At 42.1% G+C, this 27,802-nt stretch overlaps 1 protein-coding gene across 2 annotated transcripts in view; it reads right to left on the reverse strand.

Moving 5' to 3' along the window:
* Positions 1–5,119: 5,119 nt before the first annotated feature.
* The window catches only part of LOC117348773 (matrilin-3-like), a 40,312-nt gene continuing 17,629 nt past the window's right edge, over positions 5,120–27,802 (reverse strand). The window contains exons 1-3 of one of the 2 annotated variants that reach the window (XM_033921229.1): positions 18,890–19,010; positions 13,155–13,730; positions 5,120–6,022 (exon numbers count right to left, since the gene is read on the reverse strand). In XM_033921229.1, the coding sequence (XP_033777120.1) occupies positions 5,580–6,022; positions 13,155–13,730; positions 18,890–18,995 (1,125 nt within the window). In that variant the 5' untranslated portion in view covers positions 18,996–19,010 and the 3' untranslated portion in view covers positions 5,120–5,579. Of the gene's footprint in view, positions 6,023–13,154; positions 13,731–18,889; positions 19,011–27,802 lie in introns of those variants that run through there. The other variant, XM_033921230.1, reaches the window with a different exon arrangement.

A 27,802-nucleotide genomic window follows, 5' to 3' on the forward strand; every position in this document is an offset into this window, starting at 1 on the left:
GGCGGTCTGAGCAAATAAACTTCTGAATGTACAGGTAGGCAATTATCGAAAAAAAAAACCCACATTTCGAGTGGGTTTTTTTTTTTTTCGAGAATAGACATTTCCCTGCTGCCTACTTTGGGCGCCTAGGGCCTTGGTGACTTAGATGTGTTTTTTTCATTATGTCCCTCCACGTGTTTTTCTTTTGTGGAAGAATTGTTGCTTTGATGAACTGTCATTTTGATTCTATAACGATGAATGGGATTAATAAAGAACTTTTGTTTTGACATAAAGTGTTTGGACTGCTTTGGGTAGCACTCCCACCTCTGTTCACTCCAGTTACCGCTCAGCTGGGCGGTGTTGAGAGCAGGGCTTGGTTTCGGCTGACCCTTTGCCCCGCCACTATTCTCTCATGGAAAGTTCACCCCATAACGTTCCTGACTGATGTTTAAAATCTGTAATGTCAGTACAGATGCAGCAATATCGTCAAAAAAATATCGTCAAAACTGTGAATATGGGCTACTCTGCTTCCTATGTTTCAGATGACAACTTGAAGCATGTAAAAAAGTATTTTTATCAATGTTTTTCTGATGGACTGTAGTCTTAAACCCCACTGAAAGCTGTTGAATATTTACATCTAAAAAGAGATCTTGTGATAAAAATGACAAAATGTGAATTGAGTGTTTCTGTCACATGAGTTTATCCATTATGAAAAGGCAAATAGTTTACATTACATTACGTGATTTCTATTCCGCCATTACCTTGCGGTTCAAGGCAGATTACATAAAGGAGTTATCTGGACAGTTTTGGTGGTATTACATAGTGGAGCGGGTTGCTATTGAGATGATTCTTGCTGTGTTAGCTTGTCTTTAAGGATTTCTTGAATAGCAGGGTTTTTATTTCTTTTATTCATATTATCTTTCCATTGGTCAATAAGCAGAAAAAAAAAGATCAAGCCCGGGTGTCAAATATACAAGGTAATAACAATAATAACAACTTTATTTTTCTATACCGCCACAATCTTGCGTCTTCTAGGCGGTTTACATTCAAGAGAGCTGGACATTCAGCGAGTTACAATATGCAGATAGTCAGAGGAAATACAGAGTACATCAACTTTACGAATGCAAAAATATAAAATGTACAGTACGCTAAGCCATTTCCGAGAGGACCTGTTAGGAAAAGGTCACGAATTACAAAAAAATACATCGAAAATTACAATATACAGTTTAAGAATTTTTCATGGGGGACATATTAGAAGACATGTCCCGAATTGCAAAATATGGTTTGATTAGGATTTCAGAGGGGTATATTGGGAACGAGAAAAGAAAGAAGTGTTCGGTGAAGATTCTATTTAGGTGATATATTTGTCGAATAAGGCAGTTTTTATGAGTTTTCTAAAAGCGTTGTAGGTCAGTTTTATTGAATTTGAAAAAAAAGTATAATTATTGTTCAAACAAGAAGAATAGGTACAAAACCTTCCTGTTTTCTTTTTCCCCAGTGTTCTACTTAATAGAAGGTTAGTCTTCTGGGCTACAGGTTTTGTCTGTATACAGTATTTGTATTTAAAATTTTTAGTTACTTATTTGTTGAGAATCTGTTTGGTGGCAGTGCAGCTTATGCTGTTTTATCCCCAGGACAGTGTATCGTAAACTGTGTGCAGTGGCGCACTGGGGAGGAGGAGAGTTGCCGATGCCAGCTGACTGCCTACAGGACGTACCTCTAGCGGTGAGAGGCATGTACCATAGGTAAGCATCAGCCAGTGCCAGGGCCTCTCCTTCTGTATGGCCTTTTTTCACTGCTAGCACCCCCCACTGGCATCTCAGGACTCATCTAGAGGGCCTCTGCACATGTGGACGTCAATGTGATGATGTCATGCAAGCGTGACATCTCCACACTTCAGAGTGCCTCGAGCCATGGCTACTATCTTTAGCGTGCCCTGACTCGAGAAAGTTTGAGGGACACTGCCCTAGGAGGTGATGGTGTATTGTTATTCTAGACCTCAGTGTGATAATTATTGAACTGCTGCCTCTTCATAGACAGGGTTACTGTTTCAGCTCTTTCAGCTCTGTAATAAAAAGCCCACGAGCTAGTCTCGATGGGCGACTTTAACGCGGAGCTGGGTGGCCCGCTGAGTCGCCCGTGGGCTAGGAAGTCTAGGGGGGGTAGGTAGGTCGAAGGCAGCAGGAAGTTCTTGGGGGAAGTCGTTTTGTCGAGAGATCGACCTTCGATTGGTCCATCGCGGCTGAAGAGGATTGTGGGTGGGAGGGGTTAAAAGAAGGGCTCTTGGAGGACCCTAACGGTTTTCGGTCCTCCAAGGCAGCCTTCCCGCCCGCCCGTCCTTTAGGTTAGGGGGTGAATGGGAATGATAGAGTTGCAGTATCCCGAGCTACTGGCTACTGGGCTCATCAAGGGATGAGCGGTGGGCTGGCTAGGCGCTGTGCCTGGTGGGTCGGATGACCCTGGATAATGGGGCATGTGTGGGACATGCCACCCCTCGGACCCTTGCTTAGATGGCGGGGTCGGGGGCCAGTTACATCTGTTAAGGTAGCTTGGGATCAAGGTCACAATGGTGATACCATTGTTCTGGGTAATCGGTTAATGTATTATTTATGGCTGTTAATTAATATATATTTAATTATGTTAAATGTTATATGAATATGTTTACTGTTCAATAAACAGGGCTGCGGCCAGGTTTTTACCAACTAAAGAGTATTTGTCTCCTTGGGAGGGGTTAGAGGTATGTTGGATGGGAGGTAGATTGTTATGGGGAAGCGGGTCACTCCAGGTTCCGCTGTTATAGCATGACAAGCTTGATTTATAGATTTTAAGTGTGTTTTTTTCAGGATACTGTGGCCATCAGCGTAAGAGTTTGCTGCTTCTCAGTGTGCTGGATTTCTGTGGTATCATCCCAGTTTGAGGTGAGCTCTCCATACCTTCAAGTTCAATAAAATGTAAGACTATTTTTTGATGGTGGCCGGGGAGGGGTAGATATTGGGCACCCCCAATAATTTTGAAAAATTGGGAGAGACATTAGAGGCATGAGAAAGAGATTGATCTTGGGAAGGGGTTCAGCAGAGAAAAATGGAGAGAAGGACAGAGAGAGAGAGAGAGAGAGAGAAATGATGAATCTAGTGTAAATGAAAGAAAAAAGACGGTGCTGCTCAGAGAAGGGATAGCAACACCCAGGAGTAATAGATACAAGAGTGCAGATGTTGAGTATAGGGGAGAGACACAGACAGAGAGGGAATGATTGTGTGCATGGATGAAGAAGAAATTTCAAATGGGGGCAGAAATCCTGGAAAGAGCAGGAAATGAATAGAGCTCTGGGATGGGGGAACAGAGCAGAACATGGATGGGACTGTTGGGAGATCAGTGTAGACATTGGATGGAACTCAGAGGTAGGGTTACCATATGTTCAGATTTTCCCCAACATAGCATCCTTTTCAGCGCTCTGTTGGGTGTCCAGGTGATTTTTACAAATTTGTTGTTTTGTCTGGGCATTGATGCAGCAGCCTGAGAGACACACGCACAGTGCTTCGGTCCGGGGGAAGGAGAGATGGAAGGGAAGAGGATGGAGATGCCAGACTGTGGGATTTGGAAGGAATGAGAGGATGCCAGAACATGGGAGGAGGGGATGACAGAGAAAGGAGAGAGAAATATAAAGAGATGGGTGAAACTGGAATGAATTGTAAAAAGGAGAGAGGGGTCACAGGCTGGATGGAAGGGGAAAAGGGTATTCAGTTTATGGAAAGAGCAAAGAAAGAAGACAGATGCCATATGGAGGGAAGGAGAATGCAGACAGTAGATGGAAGCGGAATAGAAAGAGGGCAAAAACTAGATGTAACAGAGAGAGAGAGGGCAGATGCTGGATGGAAGTGAGGGAGAGAGGGGGGGCAGATGCTGGAGGAAGGAAGATAGTGAAGAGAAGATTAGAAAAGTAGAAACCAGATGACAAAGGTAAAAAATAAAATTTTGTTTTGTATTAGGATACAGTAGTATCGTAGCTGTGTTTAAGGGGAGGTGTTAAAAAATGATTGGCCCCGGGTATCAAATATACTAGGTATAGCCACAAAAGACTCAGATATCATGAAAACAAAATGTATAAGATGATAAACACTTTCAAAATAGATTGCTGTAGTGTCCTAAAGTAGAGTGTAAGGACAGCATAGGCTGCACACCAATTAAAAATGAAGGAAAAAGCCTCAGAACAGGCCCTCCCACCTCCACTGAAGTGGTTTGCAAAAGGTGATCAAGCGATAACCTCACTGGCAAAAAACCTTCATTTTTAGATGCGTGAGATAGTTTGGCGTTCCTTTTTGAGAGAAGTCTGATCAGTCGGGATACACCCTGAGGCAGCTTATTTGTGAAACGCTGGCCACCGTTGGTGTTACTGATCAGCAGAAGATAAGTTGAATATTTTCTTCTATCAGTTATTTATTTATAAGTGAAGCACAGCTCAAGGCTCAAGTTTCCAATATATTTTGAAGGTTTTTTGCCAGTGAGGTTATCACTTGACCACCTTTTGCAAACCACTTCGGTGGAGGTGGGAGGGCCTGTTCTGAGGCTTTTCCCTTCATTTTTAATTGGTATGCAGCCTACGCTGTCCTTACACTCTACTTTAGGACACTACAGCAATCTATATTGAAAGTGTTTATCATCTTAAATATACTAGGTATGCCACTGCAGTCACCTGACGTACTGGTGTTGGCATATGGCTGAGTTTGGCAGGGCTGGGGTGGGGCAGGGTCATGTGTTCTCTTTTTTCTCTTTACATATATGGTAATTGTACCAACTCTTAATATTGCCAGTGCCAGGTCTGCTCCAACCCTGTCGGATATTCAGTGCTGCAGAATTATTTGGACATGACCTGGTCAGTTGGTCATATCAGGGTAGCAGTTTGTTCTATTTAGATTAAGTCCTGACAAATATCAGAGCGTGTAAAACTAGGTGTTTATTTTCCAATTAATTGGAGATCTTTGAGGCTACAGAAAAATCAGCATTTTCATGCCAAAGAATACCATTTCCTGTGGAATCCAATATGTCCATTTATGTACTTAGGAATTTGTCAGTGTAGAAAGACCTAGGAACTGAACAAAGAATAGAAGACAGAAAAGAGCAGGGAGGAGGGTTGGGGTTGTTGTTTTTTTTTTGCCAGTGTTCATCTAATGAACACCTATTTAATTTCTTTCTTTCTTTCTCTCTCTCTCTCTTTTTTTTTTTTTTTTGCATTTAAAATCAGTTTGGATGCTCAAAGCAGAAAGTAAGAAATTGCCACAACCTATTCTTTGTGGTGAAAAAGCGACTGTGCCATGTAGATTAAGCAGAGAAGTTTGGAAGCACATCAGCAGATCGGTCCGAGATGAATGGGAGTAACATCACTGTGCGTTCACTCTCTGATAGACCTCCTGCTATAAGAGGCTCAAAACTAAACAGCCCTGAGCAACAATCTCCCCCCCCCCAATAATATTTTAGAGAAATTCTGTTCCCTGTAGAAGAGGATACTGAAATCTAAACAAAAATACGGTTTGCTAGTTTCTACTTTATTAAGATTACATCTCATAGGACAGGTTGCCACTTTTTCATCGACTGTTACCGCCTTTCTAATGCCTGTTTGTTATGGATGGCTTTGTAGTCGGCTTTGTAGTCGGCTTTGTAGTTGGCTTTGTAGTTGGCTTTGTAGTTGGCTTTGTAGTCGGCTTTGTAGTTGGCTTTGTAGTTGGCTTTGTAGTCGGCTTTGTAGTTGTCATTGGAGTTGGCTTTGTAGTCGGCTTTGTAGTTGTCATTGGAGTTGGCTTTGTAGTCGGCTCTGTAGTCGGCATTGGAGTTGTTATTGTGGCTACTGTTGTGATTGGTTTGGGGTTTGAGTTGTCTTCTCCATCCATGCAGATTTTCTCTCTTCCAGTGAAACAGCGATGATATGCACCGTCAAAGCAGCACTTCCGACCACCGGTGCACTCTTTGTCCGAATCACAGGTATCAGAACAAGAGAAAAAGATGTTTTCCTTCTTGACTTTTTTGCATACAGGACATTCACAACCATTCCCTGAAAATCATTGGGTATAAAAAAAACCCCAAAAGAAGTGTTTATGCATGTTATTAAATGAAGATCTTACACTTTGGAAAATCATATTAAAATGGCATTTGAAGAAAATTGTCATATATTACATTTTTTTCAAACATAAAAATTCCAGGCCCAATATTCAGCAGGATTTAACTGGGTATATCTCACTGACCAGTGTACAAAAGGAGCAGATCATATGTCATGAAAGAGCATGATATATATTTCGTACAAGAAGTCTCACATAGAAAAAATGCCTGATGTGGACCACGTTTCGCCCCTGCAAAGTGCTGGATTAGAGGGCTATCACAGAATTTCCTCAGAGAAATATAAAATCAGAGTAATGTAAAAAAGCCAGCAGTACTTCAAAGCAGCATGTAAATGGCAACATCCACCGATAAACTAGTTACCCCAGCAGCATATAATATAATCAGGAAAATAGTATATAATACTGCTCATACTGGACAATACATATCAGTATTAGAGGCCCAACATACTTGAAGGGCTCTGGCCTCAGAATCGGAGCCTACGCACAGCAGTGAATCACAAACTGAGAAGATCCGCGTAGTTAATACAGCTCCTGCTCCAATCATTGGCCAGTAGTTTAATCTTTTTTTGAAAAAATTTTTTATAAAGCAATTTAATGAAGCTAAAACCCTTTCAACTTTAAAGGGGTATTATACATATGTAGTAGCCAGGATTTGAAAAAAATGTGAGACCAAAAAGACTTATCTCAGACCAAAACGTGGCCGCGTCAGCAAATTAGACACTGGTGACTGAACATGTCAAGTTCTGAGATAAGTCTTTTTGGTCTCACATTTTTTTCAAATCCTGGCTACTACATATGTATAATACCCCTTTAAAGTTGAAAGGGTTTTAGCTTCATTAAATTGCTTTATAAAAATTTTTTTCAAAAAAAGATTAAACTACTGGCCAATGATTGGAGCAGGAGCTGTATTAACTACGCGGATCTTCTCAGTTTGTGATTCACTGCTGTGCGTAGGCTCCGATTCTGAGGCCAGAGCCCTTCAAGTATGTTGGGCCTCTAATACAGATATGTATTGTCCAGTATGAGCAGTATTATATACTATTTTCCTGATAACATCCACCGATAGCAATAATCATAACTTGCTGGATACTTGGATAATATCAGGGTACCAGCACTCAGTATCAGCTCAGCCAGATAAGTTCTGGTGGCCAACCAAACCTACATATTTAGTGATGGTCTCCAGATTAGGACTCGCATTGCTAACCACTTTCTGTTTGTGTAATATCAAAAGAAAGCAGCATCATGAAAATGTGACCTGTTTGTGATCCTCAAGAACAAAACTTATGCAGTTCCGATACATGCATAATCTAAGAGAGTGTACTGCAAGGTCAGTATTGAAAAAAACATTCTCTGCTGTCATTGGAGTTACCCAATATAAAACTGTTTTTCTGAACATTGTTCACAGATGATTTGTGGGTTACTTTGGTCACTGTAGTCGCAAAAGAGACAACGTGATACATCTGGCAATGGGAAGTAATTTGGGCTGCGTCAAGGTGTAAGGCTTTACACCAAGGGAAACCTGGTGTAAATCCTTGCACGTAAATTAGGCATAGATCTCGCCTTATTCTGTAACATGGTGCACACATTCTAGGAACATCCCGGAACTGCCCATGCCCCTCCCATGGCCACGCCCCCTTTTCAAATTCTAGCAGAAATGTTTAAGCTTCAAGTTTCAAGTTTATTAGTTTTTAATATACCGACCATCAACTGGTATCTAGCCGCTTTACAATAAAATATTAAAAATAGGAATAAAGGATTGTAGCACTTATAAAGAGAAGTAATAGAGGTGTACAATTAATAACATAAACAGGACATACTTGAGAGTGAGGATAAAAGAGAAGGGGAGGGGTAAAGTTACATAATAGGTAAGAAAAAAGAGTGGGGAGGAGAGAAAAAAAAAAAAAGGGGTTGAATGAAAATGGGGGGAGAGGATAAAACATTAGGAATGGGATCGCTTCATAGAAGCGGTTGGTTGAATGAGAGTGAAATAATTCAAGAGCAGTTGAAAGCATCTTGAAATAAGAAAGTCTTCAAGCTTATCTTAAATCTATCAAGCTGTTTTTCTTGACAGATGAGATGGTAAAGCATTCCATAAAGTAGGGGCAACTACTGAAAAGTTTGATTTCCTAGTGTAGAAGAAATCCTTTAAGGAGGGAATGGAAAGGAGGTTCTGTTCTGCGGATCTAAGCAACCTTGTAGGGCGTTGTGGAATGAGAAGCCTATCGAGGTAGGAGGGTTGATGGGAGAGTAAAATTTTAAAGGTCAGCATGATTGTTTTATAAGTAGCACGGTGAGAGATGGGAAGCCAGTGGGCTTCTTTCAGGAGGGGGGTAACGTGGTCATATTTCCCTAATTTAAAGATGAGTTTAATAGCTGTGTTTTGGATTAACTGTAGACGTCGAATTTCTTTTTGAGGAATTCCGTTATATAGGGAGTTACAGTAGTCGAGATGTGAGATGACTAAGGAATGAACCAGAGTTGTAATTGCATCCGTGTCTAGAATAGAGGTAAGACAACGAATGAGGCGAAGCTTATAAAAACAGGTTTTAACTACTGAGCTAATATGATCATGGAAAATAAGATCTTTGTCGATGATTACTCCCAGTAATTTTATTTTTGTTTCCATTTTTATTGAGGAGGATTTGATAAAAATCTTCCCCGATAAAGATTCATTATTTTTTGTTGGGAATAGGAGACAGCATGATTTATCAATGTTAAGAGAGAGTTTATTTGTATGAAGCCAGTCGCTTATTTTATCTAGTTTATTGTTAATTTCTTGTATTTCTGTAATATTAGAGCTATTGACGGGGTGTAGTAGTTGAATGTCATCCGCGTAGGCAAAAATAGTGAATCCAATAGATTGGGCTAGAGTGAGGAGAGGTGACATAAAGATATTGAAGAGTAAAGGCGATAGAATGGCAATGGGAACCCCATAAGTTTGGGTTATAGGTGAAGAAGTTTCTTCCTTTGAATGAACTTTAAAACTGCGTTTGGTAAAGTAGGAGGTGAACCATAAGAGAGCCGAACCTGTGAGGCCGCAATCTTTGAGTCGAGTAATGAGAAGAGAGTGGTCAATGGTATCGAATGCTGCAGACAGATCAAGGGAAATAAGAAGGACAGATTTCTGATGGTCAAGAAAATAGTAAATGGTTGAAATAAGACCTAACAATGATAATTCAGTAGATTAGGAAGAGCGGAAACCGGTTTGATGTGGATGGAGGGCATGAGTGTTGTCGATGAATTCTGCAAATTGGTTGTGAATAATTTTCTCGGTCAGTTTTGATATTAGAGGGAGGTTAGCGATAGGACGGAAATTAGCTGGTAAGGAGGGATCTAGATCCTGGATCTGCCCATGCCCCTCCCTTGGCCATGCCCCCTTTTCAAATTCTAGCAGAAATGTTTACATGTGCCTCTTTGTAGAATAGCGATTATGAAGATGAATTTATAAATTTCAGTTGTTGCCTATTAGTGCCAATAATTGATCGTTAGCAGCCAATTATCAGCACTAATTGGCTTGTTACACAATTAAACTGGATGCATAAATTAATCATACCCAAATTGTAGACACACTACACTTTAATAGAAAGGCTCCGTAAAGCCTAACACCAGTAGGAGTTGGAGTTGGACAGTAGAACAATAGAGGAGTCGGAGCTGAAGACTTCTTGTACCGACTCCACAGCCTTGGGATTAAGTTGCCACTTTTCAAGACTCTTTTTTTATCAGGTAACTTGGACTGGGAACTGTTGAAACAAGACACTGGGCTAGAAGGACCCTTAGGGCTCCTTTTACAAAGGTGCGCTAAGTGTTTTAGCGTGCGCTAATCGCTGACGCGTGCATATTAGTCGCGGTTAGCACGTGCTAAATGTGCGCTAAAACAGGGGGATAGTCTGACCTAGTAGGGTAACTCTTATGTTCTTGTGTATACATGCCATTGAGGCTTCTTACCACTTTAGAAAGCCAGGTATGTTTTACTTTTAAACGGTGGCCACAAGGCTGATAATTGGCACATGAAGGTTTTCTCCCAACTGAAGAGATTAATTCCAAAACCTATCAAGTACATTTCCCCCCAAAATTAGTTCATACTGAAAACAGACTGCCTTCATAGATAGCCATTGGATGTGTAAAATTTGTGCTAAAAGGCATTTATTCATAAGGTATATGATATTTAGTGAAAAAAGTATTTTCTAAAGAATTCTTGAAAATAAAAACTTGCATTTATTCAGAAATCAGCTTTTTGTACTTAACAGGTTTTGGAACTTATCCCTTCAAACTGGGAGGGTTGTTAATGAAAGGGATTTCCATCAGCAAAATAAGGTTTTACAGGCAGAAGTAGAATTGTCTAAAACAGTGCATTGTAAACTTTTTAAGCCGTAGCACACTAATCTCAGGGCCACATCTGAAACGCACCTAGAAATGTGTGGACATTGACCCAATGATCATGACATCGATGTCTGCGCATGCGCGGATGTCCTTCAGCTGTGGCTCTGAGCCTCCTATTGCCACCGGTGTGTGTGTGTGTGTGTGGGGGGGGGGGGGGGGGGGTGCCAGAAGGAGAGGTGAGAAGGAGCAGAAGTGTCGGCGAGGAGAGGAGTCTACAACTGGCACCAGCGCCTCACCTCCTCGCCAGCATCTCGCAGCACATCTGGAATTTGGGAGTGGGGGGTGGAGAAGAGGGCAGGGAGGGGCGCTACGCCACTGCGACCGGCATGAATAACGGGTTAGAGATGCTACTCAATGCTGGAGAAGATTTGAACAGGTACGTGGGAGGTTTGCATTGAAGATTCCCCTTCCATCACTGCACCCCACTGGCAGCAGTATGCATAGAGGATTCCCACATAGAGGGAACATTGGTGCCAGTCCTGTCCGGGTGTCAGTACCGAATATACAAGAGTTTGGTGGCATCCAGAAGTTACCTGGATATGGCTAATTTGCAGTGCTGTACCTGGATAACCAGCTACACAAATTGCTACTTCTCCCACTTGCTCTAGCACGTGTCACTGTTCAAGTACTGGCCTCCCTCTGTCACACAAGCTTAGCTTCACGCATGTGCAAAAACTGAGCATGTATGGGGAGGGAAGGGCAGGGGCAGTGGCGGCAGCACATTGTCAGAGCCGCAGGCTGCAGAAAGCAGTCTAGGGAGCTGTTGTACTGCCGGAGGACCCTTGCAGATGGTGGGGCTTGAGTTGGCCTAGGGGAGGGGGGATGTGGAAACCCAGTGGGCCCAGTGGACCACCCAGAATTTGAAGTCTAGCTACGCCTCTGCATCTAAGTACCATCCCTGGAAGTGCCTATACGTATGTCAGATACACCTAGGCATTGGGTGATCCTAGTGTCTAGATTTCATGCATGTATGCATTGAGCTGCAGCAGATACGGCTCTGTATCAGCAGAGAGGAGAAGGAAGAGGGGAGTGATGAGCACAGGCAAAACATGTTGATTCAGTTTTAGAAAACTTGGCCTTTTTTCCAAGTTCTCCTCAATTTTTGTTTGTTTCACATGCTCTGCAAAATATTTTAAGCATGCATTAGAAATGCTTAGTGTGTACAAATAGATTGCAAGAAATCAATGGCAACAAATCAATTCTGTGTGTACTACATTTTTAAAGCATGCTAATGAATTTGCACATCCATGGAAGAGAAAAAAGTGGAGTAAGCCAGACAGTGACTGGACAGGTAGAAAAGCTGCACATACTTCAGAGGGGAGAGGAGGCTAGGAAGGAGACATCAGCTAGTGTGTACACAGATTATGAATGCTTTTATGGCTAGGGGGACAGGTTAACATAGGGAAGAAGGAAATGTTGGAGGAAGTGGAAAAAGCTTCCCAGATCTATATTTATGACCCTCTATTTGATCTCATGTACTTTCTGTTTGCAATATAATTATTATGACCAGATGTGTGTGTGGAATCTACGCACCCAAAAATGAGTCGGTAAGTCCATCAGCATCTAAATAGTCTGCATAACTTGAAGCGTGTGGCCTGCCAGTCGAGCTCACCGTTCTGTCTGAGATTCACAGCTGCAGCCTACTCTCAGTTCCCGATTTCAGCTGATCTCAGGCTGCTTGTCTGACTGTAGGGAGGGTGATGCAGGGCAATATTCAACCCCTTCTTGCTTCATTCACTCTCCCTAAGCTTCCCAAAGCTGTGCAGACGGACAAGGACCTCACAGAGGTTCCCCCTCCCCCAATATTGTTTGTTCAGTATTTGCTCTATATTGCCTTTTCTTGGGTGTCTGGACTTGCTCCTCATTATTAAGTTCAAGTTCAAGTTTATTAGGATTTGATATACCGCTTATCAAGGTTATCTAAGCGGTTTTTACAATCAGGTACTCAAGCATTTTCCCTATCTGTCCCGGTGGGCTCACAATCTATCTAACGTACCTGGGGCTATAGAGGACTGAGTGACTTGCCCAGAGTCACAAGGAGCAGCGCGGGGTTTGAACCCACAACCCCAGGGTGCTGAGGCTGTAGATCCAACCACTGCGCCACACACTCCTCTATTATGAGGATTTATTTGACCATTTTCATTAGACAATTGGGGCATAGTCTATAGAGGACACCTGCGTTAAGCGCTGTTAGATTCCAATTTAGGGGTCTACATTAAACTAGCTTAATAGCTTCAATTATGAGCTTTAATTAAAACTAGGCACCTACCCGATTCTATAAGAGATAGGTGTCTATGGCAGGATGCGTAATGACAACTAAGCGGGCGTGGTTAGGGGGTGGGGCTCGACACGGGCGTGATTCACTAAAGAATTTAAACGTTTGCAGTGTTGGCCTAGATTGCAGATGCCTCAGTTCTTTCTTAGGCGTTCTTAGCCGCGAATCTGTGAAACAGCGCCGAAGTGTGATTGGCAGGCAAACAATGTCCATGTTTGTAGACGCCACCAATTTAGTTGCCATTTACAGAATCCAGCCCTTGATGGACTTACCGATCACATTTTCCATGTTTTTTTCATCTTTTCTTGGGCATATGTGACTGTTTTCCCATACAAGTTGCTTGTGGTAATGGTGATGGGCTTTATGAAGACAAACTCCTTTACTGAGCTTGGACAAAATACACAAATTCTTACCTGGAGGAGCTGTGGCAGGTATTTCAGTACAGATTTGCTGCGTAAATTGATTTGCAAAAGTTTTCAGAACTTCGTAGTCAGATATGAGAATGACCCGTGCCATTGCGCCAGCAATCAGAAGCAGCTCTGTTGTGTTAATGTCAGAGCCAACTCCAATGCAGTATATCGTTATATTCATTTCCCTCAGCTTCTTAATAGCTGGCCCCAAATCATCCGTGGGGTGTCCATCTGTTATTACCACAACAATTGTGGAGACATTCCGTTCAGCTTCAGCCTCCTGGATCTTGTCACTTACAATTGACAGTGCGCTACCCATGTTAGTTATACTCTTCATCTGGGAAATATTATTAGTGGCATTTATTAAGGAAGGAAGGTCAGAATATTTGTTAAATGAATATTCCATTTTTGTTGTATCTGAAAACTGAAAAGCAGCAACTTGCACTGCATTTGGTGCAATAGTCCAATTTGACATGACGTGGTTAACGAAATCTTTTATGGTACTGAAGTCTGAACCTGCAATGCTTCCGGAGCCATCAATTACGAAACAGCACTTAAATTCTGTTTTTTCTTCACACTCTATATGTAAACAAAAGAATATTGTAATTAGCACTTCTGATTCTAGGGGGGGGACATGACCCTGCCCATTCCACCCTCATCCCCGGCTTGTTCCGCTTCCAGCCCTGCCCAGTTCCGCCCCCCCCAAAAAAAAACTTCATCTTCTTCCCCGATGAGCTCCAACTGCATCTGGAGGGCCTTGAGCATGCGTGGCTGTGTGTGACGTCATCCGCGCGTGCTCAGAAGCCCTCCAGATGTGTTCGCAGCTTGTCAGGGCTTTCTAAAACCCAAAGAAGACTGGAGAGTTTTGGAAAGTCCGTCCAGGAACCCAGACAGTCCTCTAAAAAGAGGACATGTCTGGATTTTCCCAGATGTCTGGTAACCCTAGGTATATACGTGCTTTTCTTAGGTGGATTCATTCAGTGACCTAAAAGAGTTTTCTAGCACCATCCCTTTATCCCACAGGTGTCAAAGTCGGTCCTCGAGGGCCGGAATCCAGTCGGGTTTTCAGGATTTCCCCAATGAATCTGCATGAGATCTATTTGCATTCACTGCTTTCAATGCATATTCATTGGGGAAATCCAGAAAACCCGACTGGATTCCGGCCCTCGAGGAGGGACTTTGACACCCCTGCTTTATCCCTTTCCCAGCAACTCTGCCAGCCCTAGCATCAGCTTGAAGGGTTTTTGTTTTTTTTGTGAGGGAGAAGGGGGTTAGAAAGAAAAGCAGAGGTGAAGTTTTGATTGCAGTTCCTTTGCTTGTAATATTATAATTACCAAATATGCGCATCAGAAGTCAGAAATACAAAATACGCCATCTATTTTGTGATGAGAAATGCTTGTAAAATGTATGCAATACAGTAATAACACAAAAACAGTGAGTGGCTCAAGTCTGTTATAATTTGACCCCAGATGAACTGAGCCCTGCCGGCTCCATAAATATTGGGAATGATTTTCAGAAGGTGTAGTCTAGTCAGCCTGGTAAATCTGCTATTATAACCTGCCCATGCTTTGGCTTTTTGGTTTTACAGTGCTTTCAGTTTCAATTACGGTAGTTTTGTATTTTCATCTTGTTCACCCCCTCCCACCAGGCCTCCGATTCCTTATGCAGTATAATCTCATTATAATGGACTTCAAGGGACCTGGAAAAATGGTCTGTTATATCCAGAGTTGCATTTTTTAAAAACTTTATTTAGGTCAACTTGAAACAACGATATCAGCAACATCAAGAACAAAACTCAGCAAAACATTGGTATGGCATGAAATGATTGCAAAACCAAAACACTAAAAGATGTTCTAATCTAAAGCATTATGTCGTACTGTACTGGAAAGAAAAATACTCTGTCATTTTCTTCTGGGCTGCATTTTGATACTATATCATCGGCACGCCACACGCCTTGTAGGCAGAGCCTGCATGTCCGTTATAGCCGAAGAAAACTACAGCTAAAAGCGGCTCTGGGGACCAAATTGGTTATCCGTTATATCTTAAAGTCTATTATATGTGAGTCCGCTATATGCGATGATTTTCTGTATGTTTATAATGGCGCACGGCCGGGACCAGCGGACTAGAGAGCTGCACGGGAACGGGGACGACGGGAATCCCACAGGACCCACGGGCATCCCGCGGGTTCCCCCTTCGGGTCACGGGGATCCCGTGGGGACGCCCCTAGGGTCACGGGGATCCCATGGGGACGCCTCCGAGGGTCGCGGGGTTCCTCCGGGGCTGGATGTACTAAGTCGCGCGGCTTTTCTCCCTACCTGCTCTGCTTGCAGCACAGAGCCGAACGGAAGTCTTCCCGACTTCAGCGATGATGTCGGAGGGGAGGGAGAGCTTAAACAAAGCCCTCCCTCCCTCCAACGTCAGCGCTGACGTCGGGAAGACTTCCATTCGGCTCTGTGCTGCAGGCAGGGCAGGTAAGGAGAAGGAGAGTAGAGTAGCCTCGCGGCTCGAGTGGCTACCAAGGGAGGGGGGCGGTCCGCCCTGGTGCAGCACAGCCGGCCAGGTCCCCTTACTTTTGTGGCGCTTCCCCGACCAACCAACAACAGCCCCGGTCCGACAAACCTCCCTGCCCTTAACCGCGAATCTAAATTACCTTCTTACAGCAGCTGAAAGCACTTGTGGAAGACAGAGGAGGGGAAGGACACTGAAAGCACATGGGGAAGACAAAGGGGTGGAGAAGGACGCTGAAAGCCATGGGAAGGGCGGGGGGGGGGGGAAGGACTCTGAAAGCACTTGTGGAAGACAGAGGGGAGAGAAGGATGATCTACTGGGGGCGGGGAGCAGGGGAAAGAGAGGGACGGGAGAGGGAACTGTAGCAAATGGGAGGTGGAGAGAGGGGGCAGATGCTGGACTGGGAGGAAATGGGGGAAGAAAGAGTGAGATGCTGAACCATCCAAGGGAGAGAGAGAGAGAGAGAGAGAGAGAAATTCCAGATGGTAAGGGGGGATAAAGGAGAAAAAGAAGAGAGAGGAGAGTATCTGGACATATGGAAGGACAGGGACACAGAAGAGACACAGACATTGGATGGAGCATTGGAAATGGTTGCAGAGGGGTAATACTGAAACTAAGGGGAGAGAGAAGGACACAGAAGGGTATGCTGGACAGCATAAGATAGGGACATATTGGGAAGATGCTGAATATGGGGAAAGGGTAAAAATATAGTACTTGTGAAAGAATGAGTCGCTAGAGACACTACTGCATATATCAAAATAAATATCTATCATTCAATTTAATAAATGTGTAGCCTCAGTGTGATTGTTAAGCTATTATGGCTACTGCCACAACAGAAGTCCCAGCTTAAATCAACCGACAGGCTCTATTGCAAGCCACGCCCACACCATCATAGGCTTACACGTGTGTGGTGCAAAAACACCAAAGTGCTTTAAGTGAGTTTCATAAATAGAAATATATAAAAATCTCTCTAGTGAATCTCATCCAAAAACTCATTAAATTACTAAATGTCTCCTTAACGTTCACAAATTAATAGTACTTAGCTCAAAAATGGCGTTCAAATTTCATCCTTAATTCATTCAATTTCTTTAGTCCATGACTCTTTCATGAGATTCACTAGAGAGATTTTTATATATTTCTATTTATGAAATTCACTTAAAGCACTTTTGTGCTTTTGCACCACACACGTGTAAGCCTATGATGGTGTGGGTGTGGCTTGCAATAGAGCCTGTCGATTGATTTAAGCTGGGACTTTTGGTGTGGCAGTAGCCATAATAGCTTAACAATCACACTGAGGCTACACATTTACTAAATTGAATGATAGATATTTATTTTGATATATGCAGTAGTGTCTCTAGTGACTTTCATTCTTTCACAAGTACAGTGGTGCCTCTCACAACGAACTTAATTGGTTCCAGGAGCAAGTTTGTTATGCGAAAAGTTCGTTATGTGAAACGCGTTTTCCCATAACAATACATGTTAAAAAAAATGATTCGTTCTGCAGCATAAAATATGCTAAGATGACATAAAAAAAGATAAATTTGTCAAAATGGTGAAAATGGTGGTCTTGCTGAGGCCAAACTCTTTGACAAGGTCACACTGTTTTACCCCACATTCACTCCTTCTAATTATTTCCCGTTTCATTTCAACAGAAATCACCTTCCTGCTTTTTTTAGAAGCCATGATCTATAAAAAATATTGAGTTTATCTTAAAAGGACGACTGTATACAGTGAGAGAGGGCAGTTAAGCGCAGTGCCTGCGCGGAAGGATGCAATACATCGGCAGCTCGGGCGACTTCGTTGTGTGAAACGAAGTTCGTTGTGTGAAACGAAGTTCGTTGTGTGAATCAAGACATGAAGTTCGTTGTGTGAGGCGTTCGTTATGCGAGGCACCACTGTACTATTTTTTACATGACCATTGTGACGTACTTGATTGGGTGTTTATATGCTAGAATATGGGAAGAGGACAGGACACAGAGGGGATACGCTGGACAGGACAGATGGAAGTGAAAATATAAAACAAATGTCTAAAGGATAAGAGACCCTGGAGAGAGCTGAGAAAAGCAGAAGAGAGACACTAGACCAAAGCAATATTCAGACAATAGAGGGAAGAAAAAAAAAAGTATTTGAAATAATGGCAACCCCTATCCAGATAAATGCCTTAGAAGATGCTCTTTGTAGACATTTGGTTGTAATATAGAGATAGTTTTTCAGCTAACTATCCTTAAATAGGTTAAGCCTTACCCTACCATGTTCACCACTATAATAAGGGTAAGTCCAACTATGTCTTCACTATTTCAAATTATATCATCACTGTGAACTTTTGTAGAGGGGGAGGAAAAGATTTGAGCTGTTCAGAGGTATATAACTGGCCTGTATATATCTATCACCAGTTATAAAAATCTCACCTACTCTGTAAGGTTTTCAACTTTTTTCAACTTGTTTTTAATGCTCACATCCTCAATCTCTGATTATATTGACCAGTTATATGTAGTGGCAACTGAACTGAAATGGCCTTCCTCGACGGTGCTTCTCTGCTTCACTTCTCCTCAGTTCCAGCTGCCCATATTATTCATGGCAGTCTGCACAATAACTAATGTTAATCTAATTTGCTCCTTTTGGACGGCTTTTTTAATCACACTAGTCTGTGCTGGCAGAAAATAGTAATGTGAACTGCTGTTAGGGAAATAAAGAGATAATTTGATAAGAATATCAGTGTAAAGTCATCAGAATATTTGAGTCTGGATGGAACCTACATGCTTTGTGTAGCAAAGAACGGAGGAGTGGCCTAATGGAGAGAGCTCCTGCCTCAGCAGGTTCAATCCCAGCACCACTCCTTGTGACCCTGGATAAATCACCTAATTCTCCACTGCCCCAGGTACCATGGTTAGACTGTGAGCTTACCAGGACTGATAGGGAAGACACCTAGAGTACCAGACCATTATACAATATAAACTGCTTAGGATCCCGCTTACCTGTTTAAATTGTATCTTATTTGCTGATTGTACCTATATTCACTGATTGTCCAGCCCTTCTTTGTTGTAAACCGCCTCAAACTACTACGGCTTTGGCGGTATATAAGAAATAAATTATTATTATTATAAAATGATTATTATAAGCAATATATACAGTAAATATTCTAGAAATTTCTCTGAGAGGCTTCATGGAATGCAGACACTCCCTTTGGGTCATACGTTTTAGCCATAAGTAGCAGTAAAAATCATACTCACTATTTGTAGTATTGGAGCCTTGGGTTTTAGTACTGGATTGGCCGGTTGCAATATGCAAGTTTATCCAGAGACTGAGGACAGTGAACAGGACACCGATTGCCTTCATGGTGCTTCCCTTACAAAGCTGTCTGGATATCTAGTGCCAAGCCTGGTTGAAATTTATACTCATTCTCAGATGGGTCTGGCAAAGGAGAGAGAAGGGCAGGTGATCGGGTAATTTGATCAAGTGTCAAAGCTGCCAGCACCATCTTCATTCCGAATAGGATGTTCCCCACTTGTGCCAGGTACACAGACAGAAGATCCCTGCCCAGAAACTGTATCCAAAAAATACAGTAAAAATATTTTTGTTTAGCTAGGAAATATTAAAAGACATTTTCCGTTGCCCTCATCATTGAAAAACAAAATAGTTATTGTTCACTATTTGGGACATCCCAAGAAAGGATCTCTTAGCTTAAAAAATTCAAGATATCTAATTGAATATACTTTGTAAGAATCCTTAAATATCGGAGCCCAGTATTCAGGTAGCCTAAAAGTATACAGTACATTGGCTTTGTGAACATTTATTTTTAGTATTTATATACCACTTATAACTAAGTAGTGTACATTCAGGTACTCAAGCTCCCACTCTATTTAATGTACCTGGGGCAATGGAGGGATTAAGTGACTTGTCCAGGGTCACAAGGAGCAGCATGGTATTTGAACCCACAACCTCAGGGTGCTCTAACCACTGTACCACACACTCCCCAGTATGATATTATACATTTAATTTGAGGTTGATTTTCAGTCAGATGCCAGGCTCTTATATATTCCCTTCAGTTACACATACACATTTTCATCAATAATCTCTGCTTATAAGAGAGGCACTCGTGTTGGAATATTTTAAACACAGCATGTGACTTAGTTTTGGAGAAACCTTAAGAACATAAGAAGTCGCCTCCGCTGGGTCAGACCATAGGTCCATCATGCCCAGCAGTCCGCTCCCGCGGCGGCCCATCAGGTCCATGACCTGTAAGTTGATCCTTTGCCTAAAACCCTTCAATCCCCTTTATCCCTCTATCTATACCCTTACATAATCCTATCTATACCTTTATCTGTATCCCTCAATCCCCGCATCCATCAGGAATTTATCCAATCCTTCTTTGAAACCCCGTAATGTACTCTGTCCTATCACAACCTCCAGAAGCGCATTCCAGGTGCCCACCACCCTCTGAGTGAAAAAGAATTTCCTAGCATTGGTTCTAAACCTGTCCCCTTTCAATTTCTCTGAGTGCCCCCTTGTTCTTGTGGTTTCCAGTAGGTTGAATAATCTGCCCCTCTCCACCTTTTCTATGCCCTTTATGATCTTGTAAGTCTCTATCATGTCTCCTCTGAGTCTCCGCTTTTCCAGGGAGAAGAGCCACAGCCTTTCTAACCTGTCTGCGTATGAAAGGTTTTCCATACCTTTTATCATTTTCATCGCTCTTCTCTGAACCCTCTCAAGTATCACCATGTCCTTTTTAAGGTACGGTGACCAATATTGGACACAGTACTCCAGATGCGGGCGCACTTTCATTTCCCATTTCCCATACTTTATGAATTTATCCATTTCAGCTTTATAGTGATTGTAAATTTTCAAATATGGTGCATCTGATTTGGTGCCCATGTTTTATTGGCAGTTCTGGGAGCATTGGGCCACTGTTTTGCCACCCGATGACAGACACACTACATAGAACACTAGAAACAGTAGCAACATGGATGAAAGATCACAAACGGAAGCTGAACTCAGACAAAACAAAATTCATACTTCTCGAAAATCATAAAACCCCAACCATAACAAACTTGGTTATAAACTCAATCACTTACCCCATTCAACCCACTCTAAAACTTCTGGGAATGATGATAGACAGATGCTGTACCATGCAACCACAAATCAACAAAATAATACAGAAATCATTCATGGTCATGAGAAACCTAAGGCATGTTCGGAAATTCTTCGACGGAAAACAATTCCAGATCTAATCTAATCTAATCTAAATCTTGGGTTTATATACCGCATCATCTCCGCAGATGGAGCTCGACACGGTTTACATGGTTAGGGAAGGAACGGAACTCCAGTGGAATTATATAAGTATGAGAGAAGAGAGGTTGGTGTGAGAGTGCCAGGAGCGGGACGGGGTTACGTTCTGGAGAAGAGCCAGGTCTTCAGATGCTTACGGAATGGTAGAAGGGGGCTCAAATTGCGGAGAGGGGAAGGGAGACTGTTCCAGAGCTGAGTGATTCTGAAAGGGAGGGAAGAGCCAAGTTTACCAACAAGGGAGATGCCTTTTAAGGAGGGGTAGGATAGTTTTAATTTTTGAGTGGATCTAGTGGAGGTTGGATTTGAGGAATTCCAGGATAGAGGGATAAAAGGAGGAAGGATACCGTGGAGGATCTTGAAGGTTAGGCAGGCACATTTAAAGTAGACCCTGGAATCCTAGGTCTTCTAGACTACTGTAACATCCTCTATCTCCCCTGCCCCGCAACCATGATAAAGCAACTACAAACAGTACAAAACACCACACTGAGACTTATCTATTCACTGAGGAAACACGACTGCAGCATACCTTGACTCACAACTGGCTCCCAATACAAGCAAGAATACTATTCAAATTCTACTGTCTACTATTGAAAACCATAAATGGAGACAGCCCAGACTACTTGAACAACCGCCTAATCCAAACTACCACAATCAGACACAGGAGAACCCAGATAGCATTCACATACCCTCCAATCAGAGATGTCAAAAGAAAAAAACTGTACGATAGCCTACTAGCCACACAGACGGCAAAACTAGACCACCAACTCTCCAATCTACTGATCACAACCCCAAACTACAAAACTTTCAGAAAAGAAATAAAAACCCTGCTATTCAAGAAATCCTTGAAAACAAACTAATCACCATAGGAATCATCTCAGTACCCTGAAGCAACCTGCTCTACTTTATAATTCCTCTAGAAATGTCCAGATAACTTCCTATGTAATCTGCCTTAAACCCCAAGGTAATGGCGGAATAGAAATCACTAATGTAATGTAATGTAATACTGTCTCTATCCAAATAGCAGTGGCACTCACTCCTCTCTCCAGATATTTGGTCCTGCTTGCAATCTGGATAGTGGAGTTGTACATTTAAGTTACCTTTAGACACTGTGGCTAAAAAATAAAAATAAAAAATAGCCAAACATGGGACCTGATATTCAAAGCAATATAAACAATTGCAAGAAGAAGCCCTAATTTGCTTCACTTCTTTGAAGGTGTAAATAAACGTGGATAAAGGCGAGCCGGTTGATGTAGTGTATCTAGATTTCCAGAAAGCTTCTGATAAAGTTCCTCATAAGAGGCTCCTGAGAAGACTGGAGAGTCATGGGATGGGAGGCAATGTTCAATTGTGCATTAAGAATTGGTTATCGGGCAGAAAAAAAGAATCAGCCAGTTCAGTGTTAAATGGCCATTTTTCTCAATTGAAGAGAGTAAATGGTGGTGTGCCGCAGGGATCTGTATTTAGCTTATTTATAAATGATGTGAAAATTGGAACTACGAGTGGGGTAATTGAATTTGCAGATGACACTAAGCTATTCAGGGTTGTTGAGGCGCATGCAGACTGTGACAAACTGCAGGGAGATATTGGGAAACTGGAAGACTGGGCATCCAAGTGGCAGACGAAATTTAATGTGGACAAATGCAAAGTGATGCACATTGGGAAGAACAACCTGAATCGGATGCTAGGGTCCACCTTGGGGGGTTAGCACTCAAGAAAAAGATCTGGGTGTCATCATAGACAATATGCTGAAACCTTCCGCCCAATGTGTGGCAGCGGCAAAGGGGGCAAGCAAGATGCTAGGAATTATTAGAAAAGGGATGGTAAACAAGGTTAAGAATGTTATAATGCCTCTGTATCATTCCTGGAGTATTGCATTCAGAAAAGAAGATTTGGGGACCATTAACAGACTTTTGCAATGAATGATATCATTTTCCCATAATAAGATATTTGATAAGGGGGGTGGTGGGTGGGTTTATTTTATTCAGCAATTTAACATTATATTTTGTTTTATTGTATGTAATGTAATGTAATTTATTTCTTATATACCGCTACATCCGTTAGGTTCTAAGCGGTTTACAGAAAATATACATTAAGATTAGAAATAAGAAAGGTACTTGAAAAATTCCCTTACTGTCCTGAAGGCTCACAATCTAACTAAAGTACCTGGAGGGTAATAGAGAAGTGAAAAGTAGAGTTAGAGGAAAAATAAAATTAAAATAAACATTTTAACAAGACAGCATTGATCTAAATACTTTGGAAGGTAGAAGAGAGGAGAGAAAGGAATAGAAGCAGAAGGGGGAGCTGTTGAACAGTAGAATTCTGGAGAAATTTAAATGATAGAAATAGAACAAAACAAAGACAAAAGGCAAAACAATAGATAAGATTAAAGATAAATCATATGCATTTCCCAAAGTAAGGGGAGGGAGGGGGGTTATAACTGAGTAATAGTTGACATACTTATTACTTATTAAGTATTATATGCTGTTTAAAAATTATAGTAAAAATTTATAATGAAATGTTATATTTACAGTAAGGTATGAAAGAATTTCGTGTATACTTAATGAATTTGTATGAATTTAGATTGTACACTTGTTGTTATATGAAAAATGAATAAAAAACTTAAAACAAAAAAAAAATATTTATATATTATGATAAATAAAATAAACCCACCCACCACCCCCCTTATCAAATATCTTATTATGGGAAAATTATATCATTCATTGCAAAAGTCTGTTAATGGTCCCCAAATCTTCTTAAACTTATCTATATACCCTTTTTGTATTGCAAATGTGCGCTTCATTTTATATATATGGCATACTGAATTCCACCAAAAGTTATAATTTAACCTGTCATAACTTTTCCAATTGTATGTTATTTGTTGAACTGCTATTCCAGTTAATATAAATAAAAGTTTGTTGTTATTTGAAAAAATTTGACTCTTTGCTCTCATTGCTGTGCCAAATAAAATCGTATCATATGTCAAGGCTACCGGATTCTCCAACATCCTATTTATTTGAGGCCAAATTGATTTCCAAAATAATAATATGAATGGACAATAAAATAAAAAATGATCTAATGTCCCCGCCTCAAAATGACAGTGCCAGCATCTATTAGACTTAGAGCTATCAAGTTTTTGTAAACAAACAGGAGTCTAAAAAGCTCTATGTAAAAGAAAAAAACCATGTTTGTCTCATAGATACTGAAACTGTACATCTTAACCTCCAAGACCACAGTCGTGGCCATTGAGATGCAGTAATCTGATGCTTAATCTCAATGCTCCAAATGGACAGCTGGATAAGAAACAGGGGAGTGTGGTTGAAAGGATAGGAGATAAGAGTGAGGAGAAGTGTAAATGATAAGAGAGACAGAAGGAAGATGAAGCTGTTTGGTATAGTTTACAGGGGGAAAGAAGAATGGGAAGCGACATGAGTGGTATTTATTAGGGTCATTGAGCCTCGCCATCTCTGATGGGGGTGAGAACTGTTATGTTGGGGCCACTAAACCCATCTTGTTTTTTGTTGGAGTGGGAGATAGAGAAACATAGAAAGAGTATGACGGCAGAAGAGGGCCGGCGGCCCAACAAGTCTGCCCACTCGAGACACCTCCCTCCCTAGAGATGTTACATTGGGTCCACCAAGTACCTCTTTGTGTTCTTGCTAAAATAGGATGTATGATTCTGGGGCTGCTGAGAGGTAGTATATTGGTGTCATTGAGACCCCCCTTGTTGTTTGGCACATTTCCTGAATTCTCTTGCAAATGTCACTATATGCCACTAGTAAATTGCACAGGATGCAATTTGGTTGGTTTTGGAAAGAACAACATAGAAACATAGAATATGACGGTAGAAAAGGGTCACAGCCCATCAAGTCTGCCCACGCTAATGACTCACCCTTAGAACTTCACCCCTCTAGAGATCCCACATGCATATCCCATTTCTTTTCAAAATCTAGCACGCTGCCGGCCTTAATCACCTGCAGTGGAAGTTCATTCCAATGATCGACCACCCTTTCGGTGAAGAAATACTTCCTGGCGTCGCCATGAAATTGCCCGCCCTTGATTTTCAGCGGATGTCCTCTTGTGGTCGAAGGTCCTTTAAGAAAGAAGATATCGTCTTCCACCTCGATGCGGCCCGTGATATATTTAAATGTCTCAATCATGTCTCCCCTCTCTCTTCGTTCCTCAAGCGAGTATAGCTGCAATTTATTCAGTCTCTCCTCATATGGGAGGTTCTTGAGGCCCGAGACCATCCTGGTGGCCATTCGTTGAACCGACTCAATTCTCTGCACATCTTTTTGATAATGTGGTCTCCAGAATTGAACACAATATTCCAGATGAGGTCTCACCATGGATCTGTATAAGGGCATTATGACTTCGGGCCTCTGGCTGACGAAACCTCTACAGATGCGTCCTATCATTTGTCTAGCCTTGGATGCAGCTTTCTCCACCTGATTGGCAGTTTTCATGTCTTCACTAATAATCACTCCCAAATCACGTTCTGCCTTAGTCCTAGCTAAGGTCTCACCATTTAGAGTGTAAGTTCTGCACGGGTTTCTGCTGCCAAGGTGCATGACCTTACATTTTTTTAGCATTGAAGCCTAGCTGCCAAGTCGAGGACCAATGTTCCAATAAGAGTAGGTCCTCTCCATACTGTCGGGCAAAGCACTGTTACCTACTATGTTGCAAAGTTTGGCGTCGTCGGCGAATAATGTTATTTTATCTTGAAGCCCCTGAGTCAGGTCTCTTATGTATATGTTGAAAAGGATCGGTCCCAAGACCGAGCCCTGTGGCACTCCACTGGTCATCTCTGATGTATTGGAGAGGGTATCGTTAACCACTACCCTCTGGAGTTTATCGCTTAACCAGTCATTGACCCATGTTGTCAATGTTGCTCCCAAGCCCATCGACCATCATCTTGCTCAACAATCTGCGGTGCGGGACGCTATCAAAAGCTTTGCTGAAGTCCAAGTATACGATGTCCAGAGACTCACCCATATCCAGTTTCCTTGTTACCCAGTCAAAGAAGCCAATTAGATTGGATTGGCAGGACCTTCCCTTTGTGAATCCATGCTGGTGGGGATCCTGTAGATTCTCCTCGATCAGGATCGTATCTAATTTGTGTTTAATAAGACTTTCCATGAATTTACTCACTATTGGAGGTGAGACTCACCGGCCTGTAATTCGCAGTCTCCGTCCTGCAACTCTTTTTGTGCAGTGGAATGAAGTTAGCCATTTTCCAGTCCAAGGGGACTTTTCCGGTACTCAGGGAAAGATTGAAGAGCGCGGATAGCGGTTCCGCCAGGACATCACACAACTCCCTAAGAATCCTGGGGTGTAGATTATCCGGTCCCATGGCTTTGTTCACCTTGAGTCTTGATAGTTCACAGTAGACGCTGCTGGGTGTAAACTCGAAATTTTGAAACGGGTCTTCCGAGGTTTGCCTTGCCTGCAGCTGTGGACCGGTCCCCGGCGCCTTGCAGGTAAAGACTGAGCAGAAGTATTCATTTAGTAGTTTGGCTTTATCAGAATCCGATTCTGCATAATTCTCGTCTGTTTTCCTGAGGCGTACTATCCCATCTGTGTTTCATTTCCTGTCGCTGTGTTTGAATTTACATGTGTGCTACAATTTCTTTCTTTTTTTTCCCCCCCAATTCTTTATTCATTTTTTTCATCTTACAACAAGTGTACAATATTACATCAATTAAATCATACATATCACTTGAAATTCTTCCTATTATCATCTTAAATACATAAAATAACCCCCTCCCCCACCCTCCCTTTCCACAAATATTGTAATCAAATATTGCTACAATATTTCAGCTTCAGGATATATAACTGCTACATCACATTATGTTTTGCAAAAGGTCTCATTTCAGCCTGCCCTTTACAGAAAGGATTAAAGTTCTCCCTCTTTATTTCCTATTGCTAGTTTCTTGCTCCAAATTGTGTGAAAAATTCAGTAGGGCAAATCTGCCTGAATTCTCACTGTTGTTCCCTAAAAGCCCATTTGGTGTCAGTGTTGTCATTGCTGGCTATGATAGCGAGGAGCGATCAGCCAGCCAATAGGAGTAGGTGCCTGCAAATTATTCCTGCACTGTTCCTGAGTCACATTCTAGCTGTGGCCTTTTGCTGTACTTCCTGTACCTGCTAGAAATGGCTGCAGCCACTCTAAGGAAGATTCCAGTATAGGAAATCTATGGAAGCAACAGTTTAAGAAGGTGCTGGAAGCTGGTAGGAGCCAAGGAGGATCTTGCCATATTCAGAGAGTAGGGATGCTCCCTGTGAGCATCCCTACTATCCCACTTTGTCTATTCCCCTTTGTCTTAGGTTGATCTCACACCTATGATCTTGCAACTTCACATATGTCTGAAGCAGCACCTAACTGAAAGAATCAGCCAGTTCATATCGTCACAGGTTGACCATTAAAGGCACCTTCTAGAAGAGGAAGGATTAAAAAAAGGAAAAGTGACAAGCAACAGATCTAGAACAGCTGTTGCCTTATTTTAGTGGACATGAATGGGGAACCTGTTCACCCCTACTGCATCCTAATAGAAAGAAACAGGAAGTTAATTTAATGTTTCTGCTACAACAACCAGACTGCCCTTTTCCACTATCCAGAGCTGAAAGGTATTCTGATCTACTATTTATTTCCATCTTACCTACTGCAGCCACCTGCCAACAAAAGCAGGTTTAGGGTTCCCCAGACATACCATTCTTTTCGAGGAAATGTCCGGAGGGTCTGGACAGCTTTTCAAAACCCGGCACTTTGTCTGGGTTTTGAAAAGCTTCTTGTCAAAATCTTGTCTGGAGGGGGCATCCGCCCATGCGTGTGATGTCATCGCATTGCCTCTGCACATGCG

This window comes from Geotrypetes seraphini, chromosome 15 (assembly GCF_902459505.1).
Source record: "Geotrypetes seraphini chromosome 15, aGeoSer1.1, whole genome shotgun sequence".
In the NCBI taxonomy this organism is placed as follows: domain Eukaryota; kingdom Metazoa; phylum Chordata; class Amphibia; order Gymnophiona; family Dermophiidae; genus Geotrypetes; species Geotrypetes seraphini.